General features: G+C 43.4%; 1 protein-coding gene across 1 annotated transcript; it reads left to right on the top strand.

Moving 5' to 3' along the window:
* Positions 1 to 1,371: 1,371 nt before the first annotated feature.
* stmn3 (stathmin-like 3) lies at positions 1,372 to 14,736 on the top strand. The gene is made up of 5 exons (XM_071530184.1): positions 1,372 to 1,449; positions 8,286 to 8,381; positions 9,579 to 9,754; positions 12,320 to 12,511; positions 14,413 to 14,736. Exons 1-5 carry the CDS (start codon positions 1,431 to 1,433, stop codon positions 14,470 to 14,472), a joined length of 543 nt encoding a protein of 180 aa, XP_071386285.1. The 5' UTR covers positions 1,372 to 1,430; the 3' UTR covers positions 14,473 to 14,736.
* The last annotated feature ends 608 nt before the right edge of the window (positions 14,737 to 15,344 follow it).

Consider the following 15,344-nt stretch of genomic DNA (forward strand, 5'->3'; position numbering starts at 1 on the left):
TGGTTTTGACTCAGATCTGTTTTTTAAAGGGTGTTAGAAAATGTCCAGTAAGACTCACCCAATGGTAGGATCAACCCCATCAACCTCATTTAAAAATACACTGACTGTACAAAATATTAGGGACTCTTGCTCTTTTCATGATGTACACTGATGAGGTGAATCCAGGTAAAAGCCATTATCCCTTATTGATGTCCCTTATTAAATCTATACTAATCTAGAGGAGAAGGAGTTGGAGAAGGACGATTGAGCTGTGGATTGTGCAAAACGGGCTGCAACTCAATATCAGCAAGATAATGTTTTGTCCATTCAGTGTATATTCAAAACAAAGGTGTTTCATCTCAGTCTGTCCTCAGCCTGACTGCGTATCATCCCAATCTATAGCATTGACTCACTTACAAGAATTGAGCTATCCGTGATGTCATGTCCCGACCCTTCTGTCCAGATCACCTCTGACCTCTGACTCCCTACAGACCCTCTTTACTGTCAGTGTCGGTCTGAGAGGCTTCCCACACGGCCCTCCCCCGCCTCCCCCTCCTCCATCCCGAAAACAAAGAGAAGCATCCCCACAGTTTGATTCTCTCACCTTCCGGTCGCATGATAAGACGCGGTAAGGCCGTGGAAAATAATCTGCTTGATCTGCTTATCCCACAATACGATATAAAATGGCATTACAAAGTGCAAATAATAGAATTTGGATGGAGAGCTTGTGAAACTGTGATGGTCAAGCATCTCATTTGTGATTACTACAGCAGAATAACATGGAGCTGATATCACCATTCATTTTTGAATACGACGATACGTATTGTCACATTTTGGCTTTGCGATATATTGAATTTCGATGTATCGTCCCATCCCTATATAATTATAATTAAATCACTGTAACAATGGATGTTGGATGCAACTATTTCAGGTTCATTTAGATGATTTGCTGTTTAATTTCTATCACTGTATCTTTGGAAGATCCTTCAAAATAAAGGCGCATTTTACTTAAGGCCTTGAAATTAGGAAAAGGGTTATCTTAAGCTTCCATCTCAGGGATTCGAGTGTGTGTGTGTGTGTGCATGTATTGCTCCCATTCCTCTTTCACCCCACCCACCCCTTTCCTTGTCGGTAGCAACTTGCACCCCCCACCTCCCCACCAACACACACACACACACACATTAAGCCCCACCGGCAGCCCATTGTTCACATAGCGGCGCGGTGAGGCTTGTGTACTGCACCATTCAGGGGCACAGACACACGCCCAGCCCTCCCCTTCTCTCCATCTCTCTCTCTCTCTCTCTCTCTCTCTCTCTCTCCATCTCTCTCTCTCTCTCTCCTCCTCCTCCTCTTCTTCCTCTTACTCCTCCTCCTCCTCCCCTCTCACATTCTCTCCTCTCCTCCATCCAGCAACATCCTCCTGCTCTCTCCTCCTCCGCCCTTCAGCAACCATGGCCAGCACTGTATCAGGTAAGAAGACACACGTTCCCACCAGCCTGGCGGTTACATCTGTTTAGTTGAAATGGGGTGGGGGGGGTGTCTGGTGGTTTACATTGATTTAGGGTACAAAGAGGGGGGAGAATTAGTTAGCATCTGATACCAGGGATGGTTTCTATGCGTATTGGGCAAAATTGTCATGGCAACTGGGATTTTCTTCTCTCAGATTGCACTGGAGCTCAGATATAGCTACATGGACACAATACAGTAAACTGCCGTATATAAAAGCAGTCAGATTCTTCCAGAAAGAGCAGATTATTGCGCATTTATCTGAAATTCACCGGAGTCGTTCCCGGTAATGCGAAAGCTGCGACCGCCTCTGATGAAACGCCGGCTCGCTGAGGCAGATCTGAAGTAATTACAAAAAAAAAAAAAAAAAAAGAAAGACGCTGAGGATAGCAGTGCGGCAAACTAAATTTACTGTTGGAGCCACATGCAGGTGGCTCCCTGCTGCAGCACAACGCAACGACTTTCAGGAGCCTGTTCTGTCTCGCTTTGACTGACACCTCCATGATCTTCACATGATATTTTTGTTAGCAGTATACTGGAATAGCTGCTTGTGTGTGTGTGTGTGTGTGTGTGCGTATGTGCGTGTGTGTGTGTGCGCACCTAACTGGTCTACTATGGTGATGTGTGCTGTTCATTATTCAGACAAAGTTAGAATTAGGTGCAAGTCTATGTGATAACGCTCAGTAAATCGCAAAGGATCTCTTTCCCGGTGATCATTATTCTTCTTTGGCTGTGTGTCTCCAGCCAACATCAAGAACACCACGCCTTAGAGGGAAGGGACAGTGGCCTTGTCATTAAAATACATTGAAACGCCACGGCTTTAACATCCACGGTTGCCCTTACAACCCACCGAAAGCACAGCAGCAGATCATTTTGTAGGTTATGATCAAATATAACAGTTGCTCGACTTTACCCTAGCACCGTTATCAGGCCACTTAACAGTTTTCTTTTGTGCTTTAAGGAATCAAAGAGCCTAATAGGGCTTTAAGTAGTGATTTGCAACATGGCTGACACATCCAAGATGAAATCTTACCCAGGATATTGTCTCAATTCAAATCCAAAAAGTGGACCGGAGAGAGGATTATTTTTGTCAAGATTTGAGAGTCCTTTCCTTGCACCGAGCTTGTGAATAATGTATCAAAAGTCTCTCTGGCTCAGTGAGCTCCCCCCCCCCCCCCCCTTTTTCCTTGTGCCACCTCTGTCTCGTGTCGTGTGTACGCTCCGTTTTCCCCTCAGACGCACACACACACACACACACGGCTCGGTATCTGCCGCCGCTTAGCCCGTAAAGAAAAGCACAGCGGGAAGCTAGTTGCTCAGAGGGAGAGAGAGAGAGAGAGAGAGAGAAAAGAGACACCAGTTTGGAGTCTGAACATGAATAATTGACTCGATCGCCTCGCCTTCCGGGCTGTGTTTGAAATCAGCTGCGTTTCATCCACAACGCTTGCCTTGTGGCACACGAAGACAGCCATTTTGGAGGGGCGTCTATGGAGTAACGACATGGCTTTTCAGCAAGTAAAGCTCCAGTGACTGTGCTGCTGTGTTCCCAGCGGGGGGCTTCAGCCGGCTGCTACCTTGCCCTACTTTCCAATGACATTGATGAAATGATGCATGGTGCTTAACAGATCCGAACGCCCCTCTCTCCTGCCCACTCGGAGTGACTCACTCTCCGAGGCATTGGGGGAATTTATGAACACACACCGTTAGCCATATATTATCATGCTACGGCGGCGTATTGTTCGGTATTTCAGCTACCCAGAGGGAGACTAGCGTAAAGGAGACACATGGGTGCATCAAATTAGTCTCTCCGATGCTCTCAGCGGCATGTCAACTCTAACCTCTCGCCTGTGGTGCCCTGAGTGTGTGTATATTCTAATGGATATTGGCCCATAACTTTGATTCTGCATTTAATTTATAGCTCAGGGTCATAAACCCTTCTCGCTCTTCCCTCCTCCGCTTCTTTTTTTACCGGCAGTAGACAGTCGGCGGCTGTACCTTTTAGTATGATGAAGGTTTGCGAGCTGTGGGTCTTATCCGTCCAGTTCAGTTGTGTCTTAATGGAGCAGGGGGGGGGGGGCAATTATATGGCTCGTATAAAATGATAATAAAGCAAGGCAATTAGCTGTGTGCTGTGCTGTTTCACCCCGGGGCAGTCAAATTGTTTGGCAGGAGCATATACGACACTGTTTGGGAGCGTTAATGTACACCTCCAGGACGTTTTGGCATAGCGAGTCTGCTCTACTGTCATAATGTGTGTGTGTGTGTGTGTGTGGGAAAGAGTGAGGACACACGTGGGTTTGCAGGGCGCGTCTAATGCATCTGGTTTCAGCCGAATCCTGATGAGCATCTCAATAATAAATGGCCTTGTGGTGGACGCACAAATCCCCCTTTTCCTGTCCTGTTGGCAAGGCCGAACTCACTTCCTGTTTTAGGGAAGCAACACGTTCACAACTTCGCACCGCGCCCCGCCGCACTGTGAAGCATCTCAGTATCTACATCTGAAGTCCCTGTAGCTGCAAAAACTCAAGCTTTTCTCGAACCTTTACTTGTATAACAGCATCCACCAAAACCAAAGCATACTGTTGATAGGCCTGCTAATATGTCCAAACAGGCAAAGGAATAAATTAGTCGTTTTAACCAGTTGCCATCTGCCTCTATAAACAGCAGAGGGCGTGTTTCAACATCAAATAAACTGGCTGTGGACTTCAAAACAAGGAGATAATAAACAGAGCCTCGATCAGTGTGCTGTACTAAGAGAAAATGGATGCAGCAGATTCAGCTGGATCTGAATCTGCATGTTCACGACTAGCTGCCTTCCAATCCAGAGGTTCTCGAACATTTTCATGTCTCAGACCCCCCAAATAGACACATTAGACCCCACTGACCCCCCCCCATTTGATCAGATTTAGTCCCAGAAACCCACATGGAGAGATTTTAGCTGTTGATTTAGTATTGAACAGTAGAAGTGTCTACACTATACAAGACAATAGTGCTGAGAGTGAAACCTTGGATTACAACAGCCATCCTTATACATTCTCTAATAATTTCTAGAAAATTAAAGTGAAGTCAAACTGTTCCTCGACCCCCTCAGGGACCCCTGGACGGGACCCGGACCCCACTTTGAGAACCACTGCCTTATACGCATTGCTCACTGCCGTAAGGGTTGCCTATTCACCACACAACCCCATGATGTCACCTTGGCAACACCCTGTAGGCCCTTAGTGAGTTTTATTTTAGGCTGATCAACACAAACGTATATGCATGGATGCACACACGCACACACACACACGCACACACACACACACACACACACACGCAAACAGTGCTCTATCTGAGAGCCACTGGTTTTGATTTAAGAGCAGCCATGGTGCAGAGAGTTAAAAGGGGAAACCAGCTGCAGCGTTACAGTGATTCTCCCTTCTTGCCGAGCTGAAACTGCAGTTCCCAGAATGCCCTGCTTTCGCCCACACCCATCAGTCCTGCCACTGCAGAGAAAATGCCTTTAACTACAAACCACCTGAGCTCAGCCATGATATGCTGTAGATCCCATACTGAAAACACTGCAGTCGATAAAAGTATCACATCGACCGATTTGGTTTTGTCCATAATATGACAAACTCCCTAGAAAAGCCTCACTTAGTTCATGTTTGAGGATATGTCATGATTCATTTTTGAATACATAATTTCTTTAAATATGCAATGTGTATTAAATATGTTTCACTATATAGCCTCATTCAGTACCTCATCTCTTTTGTGACTAACTTTTCTAAAAAACACAGATCTTAATAAAGCTACACTTAAAACTGATTAACATGTTGACCACTTGATTGTTCATTGGTTCTAATGCATATGATATAACAGTATGATTACTGAGCTTTCCATGAATGAATGTATAATCTAACCTTTTGCATAGTCTCAGTGCCTGACAAATGACTGTGATTGCCTGTGTTTCAGTTGTTTCTCCAGCCTTGAGTTGTGATACTGTACCAAAACTGGAAAGATCCCCTTGAGAGCGGTCTCCTAGGATTTGAATAGGAAGACACAACAGAGCGTTATCAAGTGATGCTGAATGCAGAAATACAGATTGAAAGGCCTTGCTGCCTTATTCTTAACTAGAGTTTCTTATGCTGAGGCTCAACGGGTTGGCGAGAATTATGGCGAGAACTGGACCACCGCCCTGCCACCCACATGAAGGCGCTGCCAATGGAATGATGCATCCAATAACTTAATAAGCAACATTTATCCACGCTGGCAGCCGTCACTGGAAATTAAAATGCGTGGTGTGTGGTGTCCATGGGTCAAAAACGCAATCACACTAAATGCAGACGGGTCAAGAGAGGCCGTGCAATTGGTCTGACTAGGGCGTGTCATGGCACAGCAGGAAAAAAAAAAAAAAATATTTGCATGCCCAGTGTTTATAATAGGCAGCAGTGTAGGTCATCATGATAATCCGGCAAGCGTTCGATGGCCCGTGACGTGCAGGATTCAACACAATATTTGAACAATATGATATATGAGGTAAACGTCAGGAGAAATGTCACTCTGTGGTGCAAATGGCTGCCGAGGAGCTGAAGCCGGTCTGTTGTCTCTGTGCTGTGTGAGTCTTGTGTTGCAGCATCAGCAGCAGTAAAGAGTCATATTACCTTAGCGAGGAGCCACAGTGCACCGAGGATAATAAATGCGTGGCAGCTCAGGCTATACGTGTTCAGAGTATAGTCATAAAAATGGAAGAGCAGCCTCCTCACGAGCCTGATTACTTTATTGATTTTGGAGGTTTGGAGGCAGCTGCATCCGTTTCCATCTGGCAACATTAGCTACTTCAAAAAGCAACACACATCTGTGAAGAGCAGACCACCCCACAAACGTCCCAGAGGGCCGCAAAGTATAAGAAAGTGACTTTGAAGCACATGTAAATAATTCAGAATCTTCCAAAAGCTTGATGGAGAATAAGATATAAATACCAACTTTTCCTGAAATATGCTTTAGTGTGCCGTGGGTACAGACACGCACCCCACCCTTCCATAGAATCATTAGTGTTAGCGCTGACCAACAGAGGCTACTCCCTTCTGTATTGAACCATCTCCACTCGGACTTGGTTCTTTTGCTTCTTTCTGGGAATCAAAATTGAAAGCTGCACTTGGCAACTTTGCACTTTGGCGGCCCCAAATGGCAGTGAGAGGCAGCTGTTTGAGTTTTGAGGACTTCATTACCCAGAAATCGTGTAAGGTGATGCTGGGAATTACCCGACACCAGAATTTAATTTATATAACCAAACTGGGTGAATCTACAGCGTCTCCATTAGTGGGGAGGGGACGCTCTTCTCTGTTGCAGCCCCACTTGCTGGTCTAGGCTGATAAGACAGGCATATTTTTACATTAGCATCTTGCCTGGTGCAGCATGACAACGACTTTAACCACAAGTTCCTGTTCCCCTGACAGGGGAGAGGGCTCAAACTGGGACAAACCATTTCAGTCAAATTCAAGTTCCCATATTACAGGAATTCAAATTTTCCTCTAAATACATACTTGATCAAAGATGCTTCATAAAGACTTTGTTGCAATTCCATCTTGTTTGAGAGGTTAAAGTTATTGCATTTTCAAAAACCCATGCAGTTTCAGACCAACTCCAGGAAACGCAGCACAACTGGACTTGGTCCTGATTGGCTCCCTAACTAAAGAATCTGCCCAATCAGGGTCAGTGTGCAGCATTTAAACTGGAAAGCCTCCACTCAGCTGTTTTACCTCATTTGAATTAGAGGAGCCGGTGCCGTGGGCCAATCAGGGTCCAGTATTGTGAGGATTTAGTCTTCAAATTAATTGACTCTAATGAATGCAATTGAACTTTTAACTAAACTACATTCATTTGCAAAACATCATGAAGAACATACATTTTATCCTGAGCCAGGGTAGATTTGAAAACAAAATCATGAAAACTGAATAATATAGCACCTTTAAACCTTTTATTCCATGAGGTTGTTAAGTGCCTGTGAGCTTAACAGTAGGATCAATAAACACATTTGTGAAGATTGCTGTTGTTTTATAATGGTTTATTACATATGCATGCGTATAGAAGAGAGTACACAAAGAGCAATAGGGAACCACCAGCATTTATACTGTGGAAGCAGAAGTCCAACGATAGAAAAATGCTCTAAAGTTGCGTCATAAGATTCAGCAATCGAAACTACTGATAGAATTATGCAACAATGGATGTGGGTGGAGGAGCTGTGACCTTGAGGTCGGTGCTGCTAATAGATACTTTTTTTTTTTTTTTAACCTTTATTTAACCAGGAAAGTCTCATGTACTGCTTATACTGTTAAACAATACTTATGAAAGATACTACCAGTTTACTCTTTCTCATACTTCCCATATTTTATTGCTTTTATTGATTTATTGTTTTTATTGTTGATTTTGTGCTTCTGTTTTTCTTTGCCGTATTCTATTATTTTGACTTCATACTATCTTATTTTTGTCATTTTAGACTTATTTCATGCTTTTTGTATACACTCATTTTTTTAATCCTTTCATTCCTACCTGTCCACTGAACATGTTCTAGCGTCGAAATTGTTGGTTGACGCCCAAGTTGCTCTATTACTTTTTGTGTGTGTGTGGTGTGTGTGTGTGTGTGTGTGTGTGTTCAAGTTTCATCTTATCCTGCCTTTCATGACAGTGGACACCCACAGGGATTGGTTTCATCCATGTGGCATGTACTAAATGTCTCACAATCTTGTGTTGTTTTTTTTGTTTTTCATATACATACCGTACCAGTGATATTACTGTTTTGTCTCACCTCTGTGCCACAGCCTATACCGACAAGATCAAGGAGATGTCCATGCTGTCTCTGCTCTGCTCCTGCTTCTACACACAGCCACATCCCAACAGCCTCTACCAGTATGGAGGTATGTCTGCCTGCCCGCCTACCAGTCTCTCTCTCTACCCGGCAAATGGTCAGTCTGCCCATGTGTCTGTGTTAGAGCCGTATACCCGTGTATCCACAGGTCCTTCAAAAGCCTTAAATTGTCTAAATCTAAAGTATAAAAATGCCTTAAATCCAGTTATTAGAGGTCTTATTTTTTTATGTTTTAGGTTTCTTTGTGCTGCATGTCCACTCTTAGATTAATAGTCTAATAGTAATAAAAGTGTTTCAGTGGTACAACGTGCATCCTGTCTGCTTTACTAAACATAATTGGACTCCATGTCTCTCAAAGGCAAAGCAATACTAAATCACATAAGGCAGCAAATGTTGTTGCACTGCTCTATATGGGTTGAGGCCTTCAGGCATGTTCCACTTCTGGCCACACCTCAATACCAAAACAGGTATTTGCCATTATCTACCAAAGGCAAAATATTATCCCCTTCATTACTTCAGGTTAGCTAGGTCGCATTAATTAGGCAGCTTGCATGTTGACAGACGCTGTGTTGCGTAAAAAGCAAAATGATGAACACTCCTTGCTCCTTTTGGCATCTTGATCTTGCTCTCAGCTCCTGTGTGATCGCGGCCTACTTGTAGCTGTTTGTACAAAATGCTGGAACACAGTGGTGAGATGCATCATTCCGTCAAGTGTCCTCAGAATTGTGTGTGACGGATGGACGAAGGAAGGAAGGAAGGAAGGAAGGAAGGAAGGAAGGGAGGGTGGGAGGGAGGGGGGAAGGGAGCAAGGGAGGAAGGAAGACTGGTCCATAGTCTTCCCCCCCGATTTTACTGTGGGGAACAATGAATTCAAGGACAGCAGACATTTTCATTCTTCATTTAGTTAACAAAGCCGTTGATGTTCAGTCTGATGCTATGTGATAGTGAAGAAGAGTGGTTTGCCTGTATGTCAGAGGTGCCTGGTTTGTTTCCATATGCATTTTTAAAAACAATGACAAAGTTATATATTTCACTAAAATGACAACATTGCAGTCAAATATGCAGCATCCATCAATGTTCCAAAACACTGATGCTTTTGATGGTATCCTCTAAAATGTTCCCAGGTTTACTGTACTTGCATGCAAACAAACAACTGTTAAAAAGGCAAATATCTCATTTTAAAACCAAACTGCCGAACTTCTGTCATATGTTGTCGTTCACGTGAATCGGTTCCCGCCTCGGTCAGACCTGCAGGTGAAGAGCTTGAACAAGCGAGCGTCCGGCCAGTCGTTCGAGGTGATCCTGAAGGCCGACCAGTCCCCGGACAAGACCCAGCCTCAGCCCCTGCTCTCCCCCCCGAAGAGGGAGATGTCTCTGGATGAGCTCCAGAAGAGGCTGGAGGCCGCCGAGGAGAGGAGGAAGGTAAGCAGATCTGATGGGTAAGCTGTATATATATCTGACAAGGGTCAGACTAACCAGGCTTATATCTTCAAGGACAGCCACCTGCGAGCCCCCCCCCCCCCCCCCCCTCCTAGTATCGTGATGGGGTTTGTACGGATGTTGTATAAGGGGGTCTCAGGAACAATAGGATCTTGTCTATGCATGACAGTCATAAACCCTCACATGGAAAGCACATGAAAGTACATGATTAACTTATGATAATCAATACATTGGAATAGTACATATTTTCTCTACAGTTATGTACAGTAGTGAGACTAAGATGAGTTCTGGAGGTAGACCGATATATGGGTTTGTTGATATTAATATTGGTTGGCCATTTACCAAAAATCAGATCTGCTCCAGTCAGTGTGGTCCACCTGATATGATGGATATGATGCAGTTTGACTGATTCCATATTTATTGTAGAGTTGATCAATACTGGTTGTCTATGGGAAGACTTGAACCAGAACTGATTCTAATGAGACACTTTGATCACATTCCACACAAGTATGAATGATGTGATAACAACTTTCCTCTTCTACTGAGAGTGTATGTTTGCTATACCATTCAAAGATTATGTAACTCAAGATGCTTTTTGATATAGTCGATATATTTACGAGCACAAGGGTCATTCTTTCTCTTCTGAACTCCCCCATGCTAAGTGTTAACATGCTGCAGCTGTCCCTATCTCTTAGATACTGGGAGACTAGGAATCCTTGGAGAATGAGTGTTTATGAGGAGAAGGAAGGAGAAGGAGTTCCCTTTTTTCTTAAAGTGTACAATTAACAATTATTATTGGTTGGCATACTGAAGAAGTAACCTTTAACCAATGGCAGCAATAGAAATGACTTGTATTTTCAAAAATCTGAGTATTCAACACTAAAATTCTGTGTATTCCTTTCAGAGTTTGAGTTTCTTAGCTCCCAAACTGCAGCTTGAATAAACTTTCAAACTGCCAACCCTGTCATTCCTGTAGTAGTAGTAGTAGCAGTAGTGGTAGTAGTGTTATCATCCTGTTTTCAATGGAGAGTTTTAGTGTCCAATTGTCTAAATACTGTTTCAGAGGCTTTTCCACTCTGACAAGAATACAATTCCTTTGTGAAACACTGAACACTTGTTATTTGGGGGAAAGAAAAGAAATCAGTATCGGCCTTGAAAAACTTGTGTCGGTCTAACTCTAATCACTTCCCGGATCTCAGATTTTTTTGGCTGTGGCTTCTGCTCAGTCATTTCCTCATTTGTTCTTCTGTCAACAACCAGAAGAATCATTCTGCATATTTATAACTGAATGGTCTATTGTTCGATTGTAGTGTTAATCCACTGATTGTAGAGAACGTCTTTCACACCACATCACACGGTTGGATTCGTTTATGTGACTTAAAAATCATATAAAGCACATTGCACAAGAACACAGTCTTCTTCAAACAGCAAGTTTTGGTCTAGACAGAGTTCACCCTCTTAGGTCTGACAACTTCGATGTAAACAGGATTAAACTTGTATATGTGTATTAAACTTTAATATTCAAAACCAATGTGTTTTGTTGTAGAATATTAAAGATTTGCCACCAGAGGGAACTACAAGGATCACCTTAGATTATGGAATAAGGAATAGTTTTATCAGATTTTGTGTATTTGTAATTACACGAGAATAAAAAAAAGTAGTAGCTCTACTTTTTCATTGTGATGATTTAGCTTCAGCCCTGCACCAAGAAGGATGTACGATGTAAGAAGTCTGCTCTTCTTGTTTGCGTTGTATTTTTAATCGCATGTCTTGAGTAAACCAGTTCTGTTGGTTTTTCAGAGACTAGCACAGCCCTCTTGGTTATGTGGTTTGCAGATGATGATGCTAAATGGTATGCAGGGTAGGGCCAACACACATGGAATAATTACAGTGATACCTGTGGATAAGTTGCTTGTTAACGAAACAGAGACAATAGTTTCCTAATCCTATGAGTAGAAGCTGGTTCTCAAAAGGTGGAGGGTCCAGAGATTGTTATGTGATCATCCCCCATTTGCACCAAACAACATCAGGTCGATTATTGGATGTTACATAAAATACTATTAGATTAGATGAAGCTTTCATGATTCCTGTAATAGCAATAGGATACAGCAACAAAAAAGTAGAATATAAATAAGTATAGAGACAATTGGTGGAATTTTTAAGATAACGCCACCTACAATATCAACATTAGAACGTGGTAAGTTGGAAATGTAGGAAAAATGAAATGAAAAAATAGGAGCTACACCATTATGAGGGTGTGCAACAGTAATATAACATAGAAACATAGACCAAATGAATGCAAAATGTGGCCAATATGAAAATATATTCCTAGTTATACCCAAACTTAAAGGTGTTTTATTAAGCCGCGAGGTTGCTGCTGATTTCCCCCCCCCCTTTTCTTGAATCCCTGCCACCGCATGCCACCACCATCCCCAACTCCCATCATTTCCCTGACAACCCCCCCTCCCTCCCTTCCCCTTTCCCCTTTCCCTTTCCCCTTTCCCCTTTCCCCCTTCCCAAACATCTCCGTCTCCCGCTGGGCTGCAGTCCCAGGAGGCCTTGGTGCTGAAGCAGCTGGCGGAGAAGAGGGAGCACGAGCAGGAGGTTCTCTGCAAGGCCCGCGAGGAGAACAACAACTTCAGCAAGCAGACCGAGGAGAAGCTCAACCACAAGATGGAGCTCAACCAGGAGAACCGAGAGGCCCACCTCAACGCGCTCAAACAGCGGCTCCGCGAGAAGGCAAGGCTGACATTCATTTTCCATGACTATTTTCCGTGACCGTTTCTCATTTTTAGTGCTCGTGAGAAATGTGATAGTTCCTTCATTCTTGTGGTCTTGTGCGGAGTGACTCATTGCAACAGCAGACTGAATTGATTGTTTGAAATGCTGTTCAGTTGCTATTCACCCATTGGCCACTTCACCTATAGGCGGAGTCTCTACACCTGTGGACAGTCTTTCCTCTACAGAGCTATAAAGACACTGTCTTTACACATAAGCGTTGCTCTGCAAAATAAACACTGAAATTTCACAGGTGGTGGTGGACCATTTTGTTGAGAGCTGCGGACCATCTCACACATCTATGACTTCACCCTGGGACCAGCACCCCGACCTATCACTTTAACGAAGGCTGCTAGCAGTAGCAGGAATCCAAAAAAGATTTGAATGAATGAAATAAGGACAAAAAACTGAAAAGCGTTTTCTCTCCTTCAAACCTTTTGCCGGTTTCAAAACTTCTTTTTCACTTTCAAAATAAAGATAGGAAAGTAAATCCAAGGTGAGAAGCATAGAAGTTGTTTTTTCTGCCTTTGTAACTTGTTGGTGAAACATTCTAGGCATTTTACCATATATGGGCAATGCACTAAGCAATGGCACAGGACCAAATATGTGTAAATGCTTTCTGAAAACAAAATATGAGGAAATGAAGCCTCAGTTATCACTGTGGGGAAATTTGGTCGCTGCAAATGGGATGGTATCAAACATAAAGCAACCAACAAGAACACTATGTTCAAGAACATATTAAATGGAATAAAAAAGTAGGAATATAAGACCATTGAGCAACAGTATAACTTACTGAGTGAAAATGAACGAGATGATCTATGATGTTAAAGTATTTTTGAAAGAAATGAAATATATGCAGTGTGAAATAAGTGAGAAATGAATGAAAACAGTCCCAGATGATTAAATGGACAGTGTTGAGGCACGACTTTGGACACAACACCAACTTGATTTGCATAACATTTGACACCGATACAGATATGATGCAACTGTCCCTTGTACTACTGAACTGGGCTGAGTGCCAAGGGAGAAACCTGACTTGGGTGATAAGAGGAAATGGTGGCGGCTGAGGGCAGGCATGTTTTCAAGTGATGACAGATTTAGGATTTATTTCACTGAACTAGGGCTGTGACACCTCAGCATTACAGTATATTCTGGCACCCAGAAACATAGTAGTAGTAATGCCCACTTCTGCTTCCAAAAATTGAGCATAGCGTTGGTTCAGGCAGGCCACAAAGTCAAGCTCAGCTCACAAACCCAGCCTATATCAGCTGATAGCAGCTGATCCCAAAGCCAGCCCACATCAGCTGACGGCTCAGCTGATGCCCTTCTATGCATGCAATTGGCAAATCTCATACAGGGTGCCTTATTTAAAGTGGCTTCAGTCTGACAGTAAAGACAGTTTGGATGTGTATAAAACATTCTTTTCATAATCTGATTCCTAGACCGAAACTTTAAGGGTGACATCTCAACACCCATCTGGGCTGTCCATTCATGAGTGGAAATCTATTTATTCTACTGTGTTCCCCCCCTTTTTAAATATAGAATGCAGGGGAAATAGGCCTACACCCCTGTATACAAGAACCAGTTGTCATTATGGAGTTCAGTGGCTGAGAAGAGGGATTAACCAGGCATTAAAGAGTGGTTTCCAAAACCACAGGCTAGTTTCTAAGCAGAGTTCTATTATCATTGCGTAACGTGGCTGGCGTGGTCTCACCAGTTCAACGTTCAAACCTCCGGAAGTGCACGCTGTGTCATGAAGTAGTTTCATCTTGCCATTTACACAGAAGTCCCTCCACCTCTCATTAATTCCTTAAGTTTCGTTTTGTTTCATGTCTGTCTGAGAGATTGTTTATCTGTTCCAGGAAGTCCACGCAGCCGAGGTACGCAGGAACAAGGAACTTCAGGCTGGTCTCTCCGGCTGAAGACGTTTTCTACGCTTTTAGCAAGCCGTCGTCGTCTGCCGAGCTTGGGTTGGGAGTTAATGCCACTTTTGAAAATCTTCTATGTATCAAAACTTTCCTGTTGTTCAGTATTCACCGACATCATCCTCCAGTTCCAGCGCACAAACCAGTAGTCTTATCACCAAATAATGTTATCTCATCTCTGTTTTATTTTTTGGAAGGAAGTGCAGAGATACCTACATATTCTGATATCGGAGACAAGTGTAGTTGAAATAAAGTCCAATTCTGAGCCAAATAAGGTCTTTGTTCATTTTATGCTGTGGTAGAGGTTTTTTGCGTCACATCTCCTATCAATCACATCTGGGTGTGCACAAATGCTGCCTAACATCCGGGCTAGAAAAAGACAGATTCAGAGATTGTGGTGGTGTGGTGTCAGTTGATTACAGGTTGAGAAAAGTTCGCTTGAGAAGAGTCAGCTCACTTTGGTGCCATGCCATTGTTCCGACGGCCCATTATTCCGAAACCCCAATAGTCGGAAAACTCCATGCCTGGCTCCATCCACAACCGTGGCTTCTGACAGCCTTGACCGTAAGCTTGCTCTAACCCTAACCTCAGTGACCCCACGCCTCAACCCAACCACCTCCGGGATGTTGGACAAATGGTCTTTCGGTCCAATATGGAACATTTTTTCGGACTATTGGGGTTTCGGAATAATGGGCCGTAAGAACAATGGGCAGTCCCCGCTCACTTTTAGGTTTTGCTAGCTAGCTAACCAGTCAGTAGGCTCATTCAAAGCAACCGATAATGTTAACATGCGACTACTAGCCACAACTGATGCTAGCTTCAGCTAGATACATAAATTAGATGTTTTAACAACAGGACAGTGATGATTA

The sequence above is a fragment of the Centroberyx affinis genome, unplaced genomic scaffold, assembly GCF_046629955.1.
Source record: "Centroberyx affinis isolate AG114_WGS23_722 - 3 ecotype Tasmania unplaced genomic scaffold, CSIRO-AGI_Caff_v1 ptg001895l_1, whole genome shotgun sequence".
Taxonomy (NCBI): domain Eukaryota; kingdom Metazoa; phylum Chordata; class Actinopteri; order Beryciformes; family Berycidae; genus Centroberyx; species Centroberyx affinis.

Bases quoted from the DNA above. Each gene is read 5' to 3' on its own strand.
- stmn3 (XM_071530184.1), top strand. The intron at 8,382-9,578 runs GTATGTCTGCCT...CGCCTCGGTCAG, and splicing joins CAGCCTCTACCAGTATGGAG to ACCTGCAGGTGAAGAGCTTG. The intron at 12,512-14,412 runs GCAAGGCTGACA...TATCTGTTCCAG, and splicing joins AACAGCGGCTCCGCGAGAAG to GAAGTCCACGCAGCCGAGGT.